Here is a 17513-nt window from a genome sequence, read left to right as displayed (position 1 = left end):
TAGACAGTACAGAGACAGGTCATTAAGGAGCAGGTAGGGGTTAGACAGTACAGAGACAGGTCATTAAGGAGCAGGTAGGGGTTAGACAGTACAGAGACAGGTCATTAAGGAGCAGGTAGGGGTTAGACAGTACAGAGACAGGTCATTAAGGAGCAGGTAGGGGTTAGACAGTACAGAGACAGGTCATTAAGGAGCAGGTAGGGGTTAGACAGTACAGAGACAGGTCATTAAGGAGCAGGTAGAGGTTAGACAGTACAGAGACGGGTCATGAAGGAGCAGGTAGGGGTTAGACTGTACAGAGACGGGTCATTAAGGAGCAGGTAGAGGTTAGACAGTAGACATTAACACTGGACAATCAGACAGCCGGTAACACCAGAGGGAAACTTGGTTTAAAAATCTTTATTCCTTCACTTAGACAAAACAAAAGAAATAAATCGATAAAGAGTCCAACCGTAATAAATAAGTTGAAGGTTCGGCTCCTGAGCAGAGGCCCTGAGGCTCAGAGGCCCTGAGGCTCAGAGGCCCTGAGCTCCTTGGCACCGACGTTTGAAGTGAAGCGCAGGTGGAGGTCCGCCCTGAGGCCCGGCCCGGGTCCCCCCTCAGACCGGTCAGAGTCCTGGACCCTGGGGCCCCGGGTCCTGGTCCCTGAAGCCCTTGGTCCTGGTCCCGGAGCCCCCCGACCCGGTATAAAGGTCTAACCAGCTCTGGGCGGCGGCGGGGGGAGGAGTCTGACCCTGAATACGACGGCGCTGCATCACCCAACCTCCGACACATGGGTCTGTACTTCCTGTGAGGGCGGAGCTTGTCCCCGAAGACCGTGCTGGGCCCCTCCCCCCCCTCCCACAGCTCTGTGGTCGTCGGGGGCGACTGGTGGGGCAGGGGTCAGCACCCTCGGGGTCCGGAACCAGGGTCCGGCCCCCCGAGCCTGGCCGGCCCTTTATTTGGCAGGTGTGGGAAAGCCTGGTGTTGCGGATGAGAGCATAATTGAGCAACAGTCCATCGTGGCTACGTGTCCACACGGGGCTGGTGTGGTGTGGTGTGGAGCCCCCCCCAGGGCCCCCCCCGGGACCAGGTAGAGGAACCCCGGTTCCTCCACTAGGGATTTACAAACCACTCAAACATAGAAAAGTAAAAACACACACAAGGCCGTTTAGTTTAAAAGTCTCAAGTAGACAAAACCAGGTCAAGGTCAGAGGTCAGAGGAGGAGCCTGGACCACCGGAGGGATACATACACAGTTATATACATATATATATATATATATACACAATAATTACATATGTACACATACACACATATGTATACACATGTGTGTGTATATACATACACAAATGTATACATATAAGTTAACATATGTATACATACATATATACACACACATTATTATATGATATATATAGATATAAATATAGATATATCTGATATAGTTTCGTCTAATTTATATTAGACTAACCTATATGATAGTATGGTCTAATGTATATCAGACTAACCTATATGATATAGACTAACCTATATGATATAGTATGGTCTAATGTATATCAGACTAACCTATATGATATAGACTAACCTATATGATATAGTATGGTCTAATGTATATCAGACTTACCTATATGATATAGACTAACCTATATGATAGTATGGTCTAATGTATATCAGACTAACCTATATGATATAGACTAATCTATATGATATAGTATGGTCTAATGTATATCAGACTAACCTATATGATATAGACTAACCTATATGATATAGTATGGTCTAATGTATATCAGACTAACCTATATGATATAGACTAACCTATATGATATAGCATGGTCTAATGTATATCAGACTAACCAATATGATATAGACTAACCTATATGATATAGTATGGTCTAATGTATATCAGACTAACCTATATGATATAGACTAATCTATATGATATAGTATGGTCTAATGTATATCAGACTAACCTATATGATATAGACTAACCTATATGATATAGTATGGTCTAATGTATATCAGACTAACCTATATGATACAGTACGGTCTAATGAATATGATTTATTAGACCGTCTTCCCTTGAGAGCATGTTTTCCTCAGTTCTTTGTATAAACTTAAAACCCCTGATTTTGGCAGTTAACACGTAACCAGAAAAAGCTGCAGTGACTTCCTGTTGAGAAGCGCAGTGACTTCCTGTTGAGAAGCGCAGTGACTTCCTGTTGAGAAGCGCAGTGACTTCCTGTTGAGAAGCGCAGTGACTTCCTGTTGGGAAGCGCAGTGACTTCCTGTTGGGAAGCGCCGTGACTTCCTGTTGTGAAGCGCCGTGACTTCCTGTGGGGGTTCCCCTGACACCTTTTTCCCCTGAATGTTTGTAATCCAAAAATGCTGTTACTTTACCCCCCCCCGCCCCCCCACACCATCATCATCATCATCATCATCACGTCTCCTCCTGCTTCTCCGGAGGCTGTGATTGGCTGACTTCTTCAGAATTTCCCGCCCCCTTCTCTTCCTCTATTGGTTTCGCCGCTCCTTTCTCTTCTTCCATTGGTTCTGCTGCTCCTTTCTCTTCTTCCATTGGTTCTGCCGCTCCTTTCTCTTCCTCTATTGGCTCTGCTGCTCCTTTCTCTTCCTCTATTGGTTCTGCTGCTCCTTTCTCTTCCTCTATTGGTTCTGCCGCTCCTTTCTCTTCCTCTATTGGCTCTGCCGCTCCTTTCTCTTCTTCCATTGGTTCCGCTGCTCCTTTCTCTCCTTCTATTGGTTCCGCTGCTCCTTTCTCTCCTTCTATTGGTTCTGCTGCTCCTTTCTCTTCTCCCATTGGTGCTGCTGCATCCTGCTCCTCCTCCACCTGCTCTTCCCCCCGTTGCGCCTCCTTTTCCTCCACCTTCTCCCCCCGTCCCTCCTCCTCCTCCTCCTCCTCTTCCATTCCCTCCTCCTCCTCCCCCCGGCCCCCTTCCTGCTCCTCCTCCTGCTCCTCCTCCTCCTCCTCTCCCTCCTCCTCCTCCTCCTCGTCCTCCTCCTCCTCTCCCTGGGCTCCCGGCTCCATGTCCTGGTCCTTGCCCTGGGCCTGTGTCTCGGGGGCGGGGCTGAAGGGCGCGAGACCCTGCTCGGCGAGGCGCCCGGCCTCAGCGAACCAGTCGCGGACCGCCTGGTAGCCCAGCGCCGAGCGGCTGGCCAGCTCGTCCAGCTGCTGCTCCTCCAGGCCGCCGTACAGCAGGTAGTGGTCCCGCAGCACCGCCTCGCCCTGCTGCACACACACACACACACACACGGAGTCACGCACACACACACACACACACACGGAGTCACGCACACACACGGAGTCACGCACACACACACGGACACACACGGAGTCACGCACGCACGGACACACGGACACACACACACGGAGTCACGCACACACGGAGTCACGCACACACACACACACACGGACACACACGGAGTCACGCACACACACACGGACACACACGGAGTCACGCACGCACGGACACACGGACACACACACACGGAGTCACGCACACACACACACACGGAGTCACGCACACACACACACACAAACGGAGACACGCACACACACACACACACATGGAGTCACGCACACACACACACAGACATAGAGACACACGGAGTCACGCACACACACACACAGACACAGAGACACACGGAGTCACACACACACACACACACACACACACACACACACACACACACACACACACACACACACACACACACACACACACACACACACACACACACACACACACACACACACACACACGTCATTATTATGGTGATGGGGTTGTTGCCATGGTGATGCTGATGTTAATGTAGTGATGATGTAATCATAGTGATGTTAGTATAGTGATGTTACTATAGTGATATTGTAACTATAGTGATGGTGATGCAACCATACTGATAGTGTTACTATAGTGATAGTGGCCCTCATTTATCAAACGAACGTAGAAATGAGCGCAAATCTGAACGCATGATTCATCTTACGATAGGACCCATGTGAGATTCACGAAACTTTCGTATCACACCAATCCCAGCGTACGAAGGATCTTGGTGTTGATAAATACGGCGGCTGAGATCGATCGTAATTAACGTAACACGCCCATATAAAAGCACGTCTTCAGAAGTCTCGCCCCTAACTTTTACGACATGGAGAAACGTCCAACGGTAAAATAGAGGAATTTTTCCGAGACCCAAATGGAGACGCTCGGGTCACTGGTGGATGCGAACCGTCTGGTTTTATTTGGTAGCCTATAGCTGGCATTAAAGGCCAGCAAAAGAATGCTATATGGAAGGAAATAACTGTTGCAGTGAATAGTGTTTCCAATGTTCGTCGGGCTACGGAAGAGGTTTGTTAATTAAATTAATTAAATAATAAATGAAATGTACAACTTCTGTTATCCAGCTTAAAACATTTCACATATATGCTATTGTTTGCATTCCGTCAAAGTTATTTAATTCCGAATAAGGTGAAGAAAAAATGGTCCGACATGAAGCTCAGCACCAAAAAACGTGTTGCGGCTGTGAAGCCGGCCAAGCAAGAAACGGGAGGAGGCCGGTGCAGTGCGACTGCAGCGTAACTCGTAAAGGCAGGGAGGACAATAGATAACAACAATGGACATTTTATTTATTTATTTATTTATATTTATTTATATCTGTATTTTTGCACATCCATCTGCACTGTTTTTATGTGTGTTTTCGGCTGCTACTGGATACTTGAATTTCCCCCGGGATTAATAAAGTATATATCTATCTATCTATCTATCTATCTATCTAACTCACCGAGATGACTCTGACCATGTAGTGCGCCCTGATGTAGACCATGCCCGACGTTGCTATTTTGGATATTAAAAGAATCGTGCGTGCCCCCAGGCCATCGGGCTACCATGTTCAGGGTTGACATTCTGGCATCGCAAATAATCGGAACCTTAACTGAATGGTAGCTTTTGCGGTTGATGTACGCGTAATCATTAATAGATGGTGGCTTCATACGCACATGGGTATACTCAACCGCACCAATCACATTTGGAAACCTAGCAATAGCATAAAAATCCCGTTTGATTCCAGTTTGCTGATCGTTATTATATGGGAATTTAATATAACGTTCGGAGAGGGACATTATAGCTGCCAAAACTGCTGGCATGGTTCGGCTAATACTTGGCTGGGAAATACCAGACCTGTCCCCGATCTCCCGCTGAAAGGTCCCGGTGGCCAAAAACCCCAAGGTAGAGCACACCTGCACTGGCACAGGTATATTGCGTTTGATTGCCTAGTTTTTCGCCTTAACTGTGGCTCCAAAGCATTGCATAGCTCCATCAGGAGATGCCTTGGGAGACGAAAACGAGCCATTCATCGCTGTCCATGCGCGGTCTCGAAAAACTCTCTCTCGTCTTAGACGTGCGTTGAGGTCCTCTAACAGAGCCAGATCTGCCATCGCTGAGACTCGACCACCTATTTGGCAAAGCTCCTGTTTATATAGACAGCTGAATAAACATTTCACCTGTCACATTCTAATTATTTTCATAGCAATACTGTTTTTAATTAGGCCTGACTTGATTGTAATTGTTTGAATGGCTGGGCTAATTCCAATTTATTTTGTAATTAATACAGATGTGCAACATGGGCTACTTGTGCTGCACTATTCATCAGTGAATTACCCGTATGTTGCGCCAAAAAAACTTGCGTACACGAGCTCAGACCTGGCGTGAGATTTCATCGCAGCCTGCGCTCACGTTCAAATTGATAAATGCCAAGCTCAACGTTGAAATGAGCGTACGTCCATTTTACACACGTTTTCTGTCGTACGCTCGTTTGATAAATGAGGGCCAGTGTAACTATAGTGATGGTGGTGTTACCATACTGACAGTGTAACTATAGTGATAGTGTAACGATAGTGATGGTGGTGTAACCATACTGATAGTGTAGCTATAGTGATAGTGTAACTATAGTGATGTTGGTGTTACCATACTGATAGTGTAACTATAGTGATAGTGTAACTATAGTGATGGTGGTGTTACCATACTGATAGTGTAACTATAGAGATAGACCTACTATTGTGGTGATTTAACCATGGTGATAGTGATGATACTAGTGAAAGTGTTACAATAGTGATGATGTTACCGTAGTAATTGTGGTGTTACCATAGTAATAGTGTTACTATAGTGATGGTGTTACTGTAGTGATGGTGATCTAACTCTAGTGATGGTGTAACCATAGTGATGGTGTTATTACTATATTGATACTAGGGCTGTAACGATACACCAACTCATGATTTGGTTTGTATCACGATTTTTGATACACAACGGTCCGATACATCCCACGATTTTTTTAAATTTACAAAGCATTTTAATTAAACAACACTCATATAACAATCAACCTAAAGTAACATTTAATAACAAATAATTTGTAACATTGAACAGAAAATACTATTAAAGTAGGCCTATAGCAAAATGAATAAATGAATAACCAAAGATTGGCAGGCAAAAACCCTCAACTAGTTTTGTGGTTTAGGCTTACGTATTTGAAAACATTAATGTCAAATAAATAATAGTAATTCTAATAGTTTGGTAGCACTAACCCTCGTACCCTCGCATAAATAATGACATAATCAGGCCGTATAGACTACAACATGTTTAATAGCCTAACTTTGAAATACATGGGGAAAAAACATGAACGACTGATTCGCAATAACGAGGCATAGTGTTACGAGTAGCGTATGTGTGTGCGCGAGAATGGCAGTGTGCGCGTGTGTGTGTGTGTGAGTGACGTCAGCGAGTGAGTGGACGAGTGAGGAGAGCGAGCGGTAGTGTGTGTGTCTAGTGAAGAAACAAACGATTTCGGTAGAACAAAGTACCCATCCTGTCAATAATCGGTGGCCGCTTCATGCCGACCTATAAGCAGACAAACTGCCGTTCAAAGCACAAGACCCTAGAGACAGGATCACACAGGCTATTTTTGCTCGCTTGGCCCACTCTGGATAAATGTCGTTCATATCGCATATGAGGACTTCGACGGCTGTGGAGAAGTGCTATCCTCCGTAGCCACGGAGAGCGGTCATCACAGAGAGGGCATCTCGTCGCAGACTTACGGCGTTGATAAGAGGAGCGCTGTCAGCAGACTATTATTGAGACAGATTATTAGCACATTTCAATTTGACAATTTGACCGGAGAGTTAGAAAGGGCGTATCACGCTTCTGCCTTCTCACAGCGCGAGACAGGTTCGTGGCTTTGAGTGTCACGATTACGGTTTTGATACGCATATCATTAAAGCCCTAATTGATACTATAGTGATGGTGTTACTATAGTGATTGTGATGTAACTATATTGTTGGTGTAACCAAAGTAAAGATGTTACTATAGTTATGGTGTTATTACTATTGCGATTGTTTTACTATAGCGAGGGTATAACTGAAGTGATGGTTGCCATGGTGATGGTGGCGGTCCAGACCTTGACGGGGGCGGGCCTGGGCTGGGGCGAGCGTCTACAGGGGTACGGGCGGCGGGTTCTACGGGACCAACCCCGGAACCGCTTCCGAGACTTCTTCTGGGTCTTCACTGGACCCCCATTCAGAGCCTCCTCCACCTGCAACACGTTAAAGGACATGACTTAGAGCTCTATGATATACACACGTTAGAGCTCTATGATGTACACACTAGGGATGGGCACGAGTAGTAAATTCCAAACTCGAGTGATCGAAGGAATTCCTCGAGGATCAATCGAGTACTCGTTAAATCAAATCTATTTTTAGAATGCAACGCATCTGCAGCAGGAATAGGCCTGATGATGAACGGCAATATTACCAACCAAACATGTAATGCTTATTCTCCATCAAAACAGTCAGAGTTATCAGAGTATTCATTATTTATTTTTGCAAACGTTCAAAACACATTTTCCTTACAAAAATAAATATGCGTCTCACAATTTAAATCACGTCGAACCAAGGCCTGTGACAGTTTTAAAAAAAAACAAAACAAGTAGCCTAACAATTGCAAATAAATGCTTAAAGCTGCAAATAAAACGGCAGCAAATGGACTATGGAAATACTCAGCGTTGTGATCTTCTCTACACGCCCGGGATTACAGCTGCGTCTTGCGGCGGTGAAAATAGCCGACAAACTTTCACTTTCACCGTTGCTGCGGGTCTGCTTTCCCGAACTCACCGTTGTGTTTCAGGAGCATATGTTGCCGCATAGTACTTTCTGGTAGCTCAATTTCGCTTGGCATATTTTACATTTCACCTTATGATCTCCTATTTCTTTAAAGTATTTCAATTCTTCGCTGGGGTTTGCTTTAACCGCCATCTCTTAACTTTTTGAATTCTGGCGTGCCTGCACACGGCACGGAACGCGCCATGGAAATGGATGCATTTAATTTTCTTTGTGCCCACGTCATGTGTTAGTGGCGCCGACAGAAAATTGATACATACGAGTAGTACTCGAGTAATCGATTCCTCACGCCCATCCCTAGTACACACGTTAGAGCTCTATGATAGAGACACGTTAGAGCTCTATGATGTACACACGTTAGAGCTCTATGATGTACACACGTTAGAGCTCTGATATACACACGTTAGAGCTCTATGATGTACACACGTTAGAGCTCTATGATATACACATGTTAGAGCTCTATGATATACACACGTTAGAGCTCTATGATGTAGACACGTTAGAGCTCTATGATATAGACACGTTAGAGCTCTATGATATACACATGTTAGAGCTCTATGATGTACACACGTTAGAGCTCTATGATATACACACGTTAGAGCTCTATGATATACACACGTTAGAGCTCTATGACATGGTAGAGCTCTAGGATATACACGTGTTAGAGCTCTATGATATACACATGTTAGAGCTCTATGATATACACATGTTAGAGCTCTATGATATACATATGGTAGAGCTCTATGATATACACACGTTAGAGCTCTATGATGTACACACGTTAAAGCTCTATGATGTACACATGTCAGAGCTCTATGATATACACATGTTAGAGCTCTATGATATACACATGTTAGAGCTCTATGATATACACATGTTAGAGCTCTATGATATACACATGTCAGAGCTCTATGATATACACATGTTAGAGCTCTATGATATACACATGTTAGAGCTCTATGATATATACGTGTTAGAGCTCTATGATGTACACATGTTAGAGCTCTATGATATGCAGTGTGTATCTAGCCTGCTCCAGGTGTATCTAGCCTGCTCCAGGTGTATCTAGCCTGCTCCAGGTGTATCCAGCGTGCTGTAATGCGGTGTAGTGCGTTACCTTTCCGCTCTGGTACAGGTAGAACCACTTGAGGTTGCTGTTCTTCCAGGCGTAGCGCGTGTCTCCGAACCAGTTGACGATGTAGCTCCGCGGCAGGCCGCTCTCCGTCGCCATGGCGTCGTAGTCCTCCGTGGTCGGCCACTGCGAGCGCACGAACGCCGTCTTCAGGATGTGCAGCTGCTCCGGGGTCTTCTTCAGCACCTTCCGGGCGGCGGGGGGCGTGGCCCGGCCGGAGGAGGAGGCGGCCCCGGGCGGGGGCCCCTCGGGGTCGGCGTCGGGCTCCAGGGCCTTGCGGCGCTCCGTGAACCAGGCGTCCACCTCGCGCCGCGTCAGCTTGGTGTGCGCCCGCAGGCGGCTCAGCTCCTCGTCCGACGGCGTGCGCGAGGTCAGGAAGCTGGCCTCCAGCGCCAGGCGCTGCTCCGCCGTCTTCTCCTTGAAGCGCTGCGGCGTGAAGTCGGGGAAGGCGTGGCGGAACTTGACGCGCGGGTCGCTAGCCGCCGGGCCGGAGGCGGGCGAGCCGTCGCTGGCGTCGTCGCTGGAGTCGATGACGATGGTCACCGCGGGGACGCCGCCGGCCGCCGCCACCGTCGGCGCGTCCGCCCGGGCGCTGCCACCGCCGCCCGCCCCGCCCTCGCCGGGCGCGGGCTCCCCGGGGGGGCCGTCGGGGGGCGGGGCCTCGCCCGGCACCGCCCCCTGGTGCTCCTTGGCGTTGCGCTGGTTGTAGCGCGTGTCGCTGAACCACTTCTTGATGGCGCGCTTGGTGAGGCCCGTGACGCGCATCAGCCGTGCGATCTCCGCCTCCGTGGCGAACTGCCGGCGGCCGTAGCTGGCCTTCAGCTCTGCCAGCTGCTCCTTGGACTTCTTGGGCTTGGCCCCCAGGGGGTCGGCCCCGGGGCCCGGGGCCCCGCCCGGCGGGGAGGCCTGCCTCTTGGGCTCTGCGGGGGCGTCGGCGGCCGGGGGCTGCTGGGCCACGGCGAGGGTGATGGGGGCCTGGGTGAGCAGCAGCCCGGGGGGCCCCACCAGCTGGCAGGTCTGGAACAGCGACTGCAGCCCATTGGCCGCCGGGATCACCGTGATGGTCTGGTGCCCCGCCCCCTGCACCGTGCCGTTGAACTTCTTCCTCCGCGCCTCCTCCACCTGACGAGGAGCAGGGGGTCAGCACCGCCTCTAACCAGCGCTCTAACTAGTGCTCTAACTAGTGCACTAACCAGTGCACTAACCAGTGCTCTAACTAGTGCACTAACTAGTGCACTAACTAGCGCTCCAACTAGCGCTCCAACTAGTGCACTAACTAGCGCTCTAACTAGTGCACTAACTAGCGCTCTAACTAGCGCACTAACTAGCGCACTAACTAGCGCTCTAACTAGTGCACTAACCAGCACTCTAACGAGGGCTCTAACCAGTGGTCTAACCAGTGCTCTAACGAGGGCTCTAACAAGTGGTCTAACCAGTGTTCTAACTAGTGCTCTAACGAGGGCTCTAACGAGGGCTCTAACTAGTGGTCTAACCAGTGGCCTAACTAGTAGGGATGGGTCCGAATATTCGATTATTAGACATTATATAAACATTTGGACCGTTAACGTTTTTTCCCATTCAAATAAACAAGAATTAACGGACGGAACCAATGCTGGACACCTCGAAGGGCATCATCCCGCCTGTACCACGGCCACGTGCCGTAGAATATAAATGAAGACCATTCATTTATAGGGGGATTATTGGTTTATCAACGCGGCGGATGCGCGGGCAGAATTATCGCCATAAGGACATTTGTTTGACCGGTTTCCATGGTTATCTCTGTGTGGTTAATTTGCAGTTGCGGTGTTAACTAGCGATGTTGCCAGCTTACTGTAACATTAAACTGTAATCAGAAAACGCTGTTAAATGCTATAGACCCTTTAGTATCCGTGGTATAAAGGCTGGGACGAATTTCAAATTATAAATACGTACTCTTTATGTTTAAAGTATAGACCGTCGCGATTCAGCCTTTATGCCAGATAGTGTAGGGTCTATAGCAGTGGTTTTCAAACTGTGGGGCGCCAGAGTTCTTCAGGGGGGGCGCGACGTGAGAAAAAAATAAACCCGAAGAAAACCCTGAAAGACGATGATTCAAATCATCAGTCGTACTTCAACTGTAGAAGTAACATAACTAAATCAATTTTCAACCGTTTATCTTCGTGCAAACCATTTAACAAATCTACACACTTGTATCTTCAATAATATCTAAACAAAATTTCGATATCATTTAAAATGTCTTCAGAATCACAGTTTTAGTTTCATACCGCTTCGTTTTCAGCTGTTTTCATTGAAGACGTCAGCCCATTCTGATACACCTACTTCTAGACATCGTAACTCATTCTTTTTTCAACTGTTTACCATCGTTCAAACCATTAAACAAATCTACACACTTGTATCTTCAATACTATCCAAACGGAATTTTGATAGCATTTATACTTTTTTCAGAATCACAATTTTAGTTTCAAACCGGCGTCGTTTTCAGTTGGTTATAATAATTGAGGTCACCATAGCAACGCCGGTAAACAAACCCCGCCGAATAGTCGAATCGCTGGACTGAAAAGGCAGATCTAATTCGACTCAGAAGATTCAGAGTCGGGGACCCTGAATGAATCTGTAAACTGGCAGTTTACACAGATTAAGATGTTCAAATGTATTTAAAAAAGGTTCAGCTAAAACATGCTTAGATAAAGTTGTTACATTTTGTTGTTTAAAAACGCAAAAAGATGTAATGTTTCAGAAATATGTTTAAAAAATATGTTAAAAGATTTGTTTCAAATGTTTCAAAAATATGTTCCAAATGTTTTAAAATTATGATCGGAGATGTTTGAAATGTGTAAAATAATTAAAATAGCTTTCAAAACACAGGTATTTAGAAAAAAAAATTGGGGGGGGGGGCTCAGCTGATTTTTTTTCTCTAAGGGGGGGCTCACTCTCTCACACTTTGAAAACCCCTGGTCTATAGCATATAACCGTATTTATTTGAGCGCTGAACAGACAGTTTGACTGGAACTACTTAGCAGGTAGTTGTTGTTTTGCGTTTAAGATACTGTGATTCCTTGCCGATGATCCATGGCTGCCTTTGTGAATGTCGGCACACATCGAATAAAAGATTATTCGTTCATACCACCCACCGATTATTCAACCATGAAAAATTGGAGTTATTCACATCCCTACTAACTAGTGGTCTAACTAATGCTCTAACCAGCGGGCGGGGCTCACCTCCTTAGGGGTCCTGGTCTAACTAGTGGTCTAACTAGTGCCCTAACCAGCGGGGTGGGGCTCACCTCCTCAGGGTCCAGGTTTAACTAGTGGTTTAACCAGTGCTCTAACTAGTAGTCTAACCAGTGGTCTAACCAGTGCTCTCAGTCGTGGTCTAACCAGTGCTCTGACCAGTGGTCTAACCAGTGGTCTAACCAGTGCTCTAACCAGCGGTCTAACCAGCGGGGGTCCTGGTCTAACCAGTGCTCTAACCAGCGGTCTAACCAGCGGGGGGCTCACCTCCTCGGGGGTCCTGGTCTAAACAGTGCTCTAACCAGCGGTCTAACCAGCGGGGGGCTCACCTCCTCGGGGGTCCTGGTCTAACCAGTGCTCTAACCAGCGGTCTAACCAGCGGGGGGCTCACCTCCTCGGGGGTCCTGGTCTAACCAGTGCTCTAACCAGCGGTCTAACCAGCGGGGGGCTCACCTCCTCGGGGGTCCAGCTCACTCCGTGCTTGAGGCGCTGGGCGGAGAACCAGACCTTGATCTGCTCCTCGCTGAACCGGGTCTGGGAGGACAGGCCCACGATCTCACACACACTGGGGTAGGGGAACCTGAAACACACACACACACACACACACACGGCCATCAACACACACACACGGCCAGGCGTGTGGTGTGTAGTGGTCATAGACTAGCCGTGGTAGCCTAGCCTACCTGTGTAGCCTAGCCTGTGTAGCCTAGCCGCGGTAGCCTGGCCGCGGTAGCCTGGCCGCGGTATCCTAGCCGCGGTAGCCTAGCCGCGGTAGCCTAGCCGCGGTATCCTAGCCGCGGTAGCCTAGCCGCGGTAGCCTGGCGGCGGTAGCCTGGCCGCGGTAGCCTGGCCGCGGTATCCTAGCCGCGGTAGCCTAGCCGCGGTAGCCTGGCGGCGGTAGCCTAGCGGCGGTAGCTCACCTGTTGTAGGCGCTGAGCAGCAGCACGTTGTTGTCCATGCTGGCGTTGTAGGTGGGGATGCTGCTGAGGGGGATGAGCAGCTGGCTGTGCCCCCCGCCCCCGCCGCCGCCCTGCTGGCTCTGCAGGGCGGACAGCACCTGGGCCAGGGTCCCCGGGGGCAGCACCCCGCCCCCCACGCCCGCCTTGATCTGCAGCACGCCGCCCAGCCCGTGCTGCAGCTGCAGGGGCGTGGCCGTCACCAGGCGGGGCGGCGGCGGGGGCGGCGGGGGGGCCGGGGAGAGGCGCGGGGGCTCCATGTTCTCCCTGTCCTCCTCCTCCTCCTCTTCCTCCTCCTCCTCCTCCTCGTCGCTCTCCACCTTGATGACGTCGTCGGCCGGCCGGGCGGCCGGGAACTTCTTGGGCGTGTGGCGGCGTCGGTGCGCCCGCATGATGGGCGTCTTGCTGAGGGCAATGCTGCCGCGGCACGCCCCGTGCCCCTCCGGCCCCGCCCCCTCCGGCCCCGCCCCCAGCCCCCCCGCGCTCTGCTGGAACACGGTGTGGTTGTGGCGGCGCAGCATGCTCCTCCTGAAGTGCTCCTCCCCGGGGTGCTGCCGCACGTTGTGCTCCAGGAGGGCGTCGTACCTGGAGGGGGGGGGGGCAGAGTCAGCACCTGGAGATAGCCTAGCCCAAACTTAGACCCAGCTCAGACCCAGCTCAGACCCAGCTCAGACCCAGTTTAGACCCAGCTCAGTCCCAGTTTAGACCCAGCTCAGTCCCAGTTTAGACCCAGCTCAGACCCAGTTTAGAGCCAGCTCAGACCCAGTTTAGACCCAGCTCAGTCCCAGCTAAGACCCAGCTCAGTCCCAGTTTAGACCCAGCTCAGACCCAGTTTAGACCCAGCTCAGACCCAGTTTAGACCCAGCTCAGTCCCAGTTTAGACCCAGCTCAGTCCCAGTTTAGACCCAGCTCAGACCCAGTTTAGAGCCAGCTCAGACCCAGTTTAGCCCCAGCTTGGCTCCAGCTTAGCCCCAGCTTAACCCCCACCTAGCCCCCGCCTATCACCAGCCTAACTCTCTGGGCAGCCTAACCCTCTAGCTGTTCCGATACCAGTGTCAGAATGTCCTCGTGTATCAGCGGGCTCGGAGGAGGGAAGTCGGAATTGGAAACGCGTCATCTCCAACCTACGTGCGATCGAGCTACCAAGTCGGAAAAACATGAATGCTCTCGCTTAACTACAAGAATACAAATGTCTTATTATAATTATAGATTATAAAAGGTAAACGATCTAGTTCTGAAAATGCGTTCTTCGTAAGAGAACCCTTCAATAAGAACTACTGCTGCAAGTAGTCACGATGCCAGTCGGCCGATACTCAGGTTCAGGGATGGGGGAGTGTTGTGGGACAGAGCGTACCTCTTGGTGTTCAAGGACTGAGTGTCGTGGGACAGAGCGTACCTCTTGGTGTGGAAGGACTGAGTGTTGTGGGACCGAGCGTACCTCTTGGTGTTCAAGGACTGAGTGTCGTGGGACCGAGCGTACCTCTTGGTGTTCAAGGACTGAGTGTCGTGGGACAGAGCGTACCTCTTGGTGTGGAAGGACTGAGTGTTGTGGGACCGAGCGTACCTCTTGGTGTGGAAGGACTGAGTGTCGTGGGACCGAGCGTACCTCTTGGTGTGGAAGGACTGAGTGTTGTGGGACCGAGCGTACCTCTTGGTGTTCAAGGACTGAGTGTCGTGGGACAGAGCGTACCTCTTGGTGTTCAAGGACTGAGTGTTGTGGGACAGAGTGTACCTCTTGGTGTAGAAGGACTGAGTGCTGTGGGACAGAGCGTACCTCTTGGTGTGGAAGGACTGAGTGTTGTGGGACCAAGCGTACCTCTTGGTGTGGAAGGACTGAGTGTTGTGGGACCAAGCGTACCTCTTGGTGTTCAAGGACTGAGTGTCGTGGGACAGAGCGTACCTCTTGGTGTTCAAGGACTGAGTGTTGTGGGACAGAGCGTACCTCTTGGTGTTCAAGGACTGAGTGTCGTGGGACAGAGCGTACCTCTTGGTGTTCAAGGACTGAGTGTTGTGGGACAGAGTGTACCTCTTGGTGTGGAAGGACTGAGTGTTGTGGGACAGAGCGTACCTCTTGGTGTGGAAGGACTGAGTGTTGTGGGACCAAGCGTACCTCTTGGTGTTCAAGGACTGAGTGTTGTGGGACAGAGCGTACCTCTTGGTGTTCAAGGACTGAGTGCTGTGGGACCGAGCGTACCTCTTGGTGTGGAAGTCACAGTCCAGGCAGACGTAGGAGGCGTTCAGCACGACCTGGGGGTGCTGCTGGTCCACGTGCTGGGTGAACTGCTTCACCTCCGACGTCCGGAAGGGGCAGTACTTGCACTCGAACCCACCCTCCGCCGGGTCCAGGTCGGGCTCCATCACCTCGCCGCCCCCCAGCTCCTCCTCCAGCTCCTCCTCCTCCTCCTCTCCCCCGAGCTCCTCCTCCTCCTCCTCCTGCATCTCCTGGTCAGAGTCCTCTGCCACCACCTCCTGCGGAGCGCGCATGCAGGGCGTGGTCGTCTTCCTCCTGCTCGCCATGGTGGTAACGGTCTGTGGGAGGAGCCACCGGGTGGTTAAAATGTAATCCATACCATAATAATAGTATATGCTACACGTGAACCTGCTGAGGTGGCGCGTTTGATTGGTTCGCTATCTCAAACGTCAATAAAGTAAATCTACTTTGAAACTAACTGATAACAAATTACTTATTTTACGGCAGACATTCGCTTTTATCGAGGACGGTCAAATTAAGAACAATAAAGTTTAAGGTAAAGACGCATGCAACGTTATTATTACCATAGCAACACTGGTTCCTAAGCAACGCTGACTGCTAAAAGCATTTCTGGGACCGGTCTTGAACCCCCTCTTGGACCCACTAACAATCCCCCCACCAACAGTCCCCCCCCCCCCCCCCCCCCCCAACAGTACCCCATTAACTGTCCCCACACTAACCGTCCCAATAACAGTCCCCACACTAACGGTCCCCAACTAACAGTGCCCACCACCCCGGACACCTAACCTCAATCCGGCTGGTGAACAGCTAACGGTAACGTTACCTTCCGTGGACGTGTCTCCCTGCGGGCTCAGAGCTCCTCTGCCGCTCCCCTCAGCCACCAGAGGACCGCGGAGCTCCCTCGCTGCTCAGACGGCGGTCCCTCCGGGCAACTCGCAGCAGGTCTGCGGCGGGCTAGCCGCGGTAGCCGTGTAGCATCCCGCTACTGCTGATGCGCAGTCTTCCGCCTTCAGCGCGTCCCCGCACGGCGAGGCCGGGCGTCGGCCCGCGCGAACTACCGGGAAACGCGCGTCGCCTGGCCGCCGGCTCCCAGCTCAGCGACTCCTCAGCCCGGCAACTCGTGTTCAGTGGGTCGGGGAAGCGGATAGAGAGCAGAGCTGCAGGGCCAGACGAGCAGCGACCATAGCCGTTTTACCCACGGAGTTAGTAAACTACGCCAAGCGACTTCCGGTTGACTCTATGTTCTCTTCAGAATAAGAGTACCAACGCATTCTTATTTACCAAATACCATATTTTTTTATTATTAGTCTCTAATCCAAGATTTTCACTTAATTCCATTGTCTATGATATTATTACAATTAGAGTACTTTACCATTAGAACTTATAAAGTCAAGTTGAAAAACAATCGAGAATGTCGTTGGAATCCAAAAGGAATACAGGGACAACACCGCCTCTGGCCGACCCTGAGTACTGCAACGGGACAGCGCCGCCTCTGGCCGACCCTGGGAGTCTCTCTCGGGTCCAGGGGCCTCATGTACTAAGACTTGCGTGGATTTCATACTGAAACTTGGCGTACGCCAAAACCCAGAAACTGTCTTACGCACAAATAAATTCAGATGCATCAAAGTGTGCGAACGCATGGATCCAAGCACGTTTCTTTTGTACATCTCGATCAACGTGGAATTGAGCGCACATGCCGAGGTGCCAAACTCCTCCCTGTCCACGCCCTCATTTAAATATGCAATTTCATTTAATAGGCCTCTGGACCTGAGATTCACCTCTTAATCCGATCACCTGGCACCATGAACAGAGGCAAAAAACGAAA

General features: G+C 50.1%; 1 protein-coding gene across 2 annotated transcripts; it reads right to left on the bottom strand.

The window, feature by feature from the left end:
• Positions 1–383: 383 nt before the first annotated feature.
• Positions 384–16942, bottom strand: LOC115535398 (zinc fingers and homeoboxes protein 1). Of its 2 annotated transcripts, XR_003974488.1 has the most exons (8): positions 16512–16942; positions 15671–16005; positions 13441–14061; positions 12974–13100; positions 9275–10411; positions 7440–7574; positions 1625–3225; positions 384–1452 (listed from the first exon to the last, which is right to left on the bottom strand). XR_003974488.1 is itself a non-coding variant. In XM_030346568.1 (7 exons), the coding sequence occupies exons 2-7, from the start codon at positions 15991–15993 to the stop codon at positions 2419–2421; spliced, it is 3150 nt and encodes a 1049-aa protein (XP_030202428.1). In that variant the 5' UTR covers positions 15994–16005; positions 16512–16942; the 3' UTR covers positions 384–2418. The 2 variants fall into 2 exon arrangements, 1 of the variants encoding a protein (XP_030202428.1); XM_030346568.1 differs by having other exon boundaries at positions 384–3225.
• Between the last annotated feature and the right edge of the window lie 571 nt (positions 16943–17513).

The sequence above is a fragment of the Gadus morhua genome, chromosome 22 (genome assembly GCF_902167405.1).
Source record: "Gadus morhua chromosome 22, gadMor3.0, whole genome shotgun sequence".
Lineage (NCBI taxonomy): Eukaryota > Metazoa > Chordata > Actinopteri > Gadiformes > Gadidae > Gadus > Gadus morhua.
The sequence above is the reverse complement of the archived record's forward strand: the minus strand, read 5'-3'. Positions and strand labels throughout refer to the sequence as shown.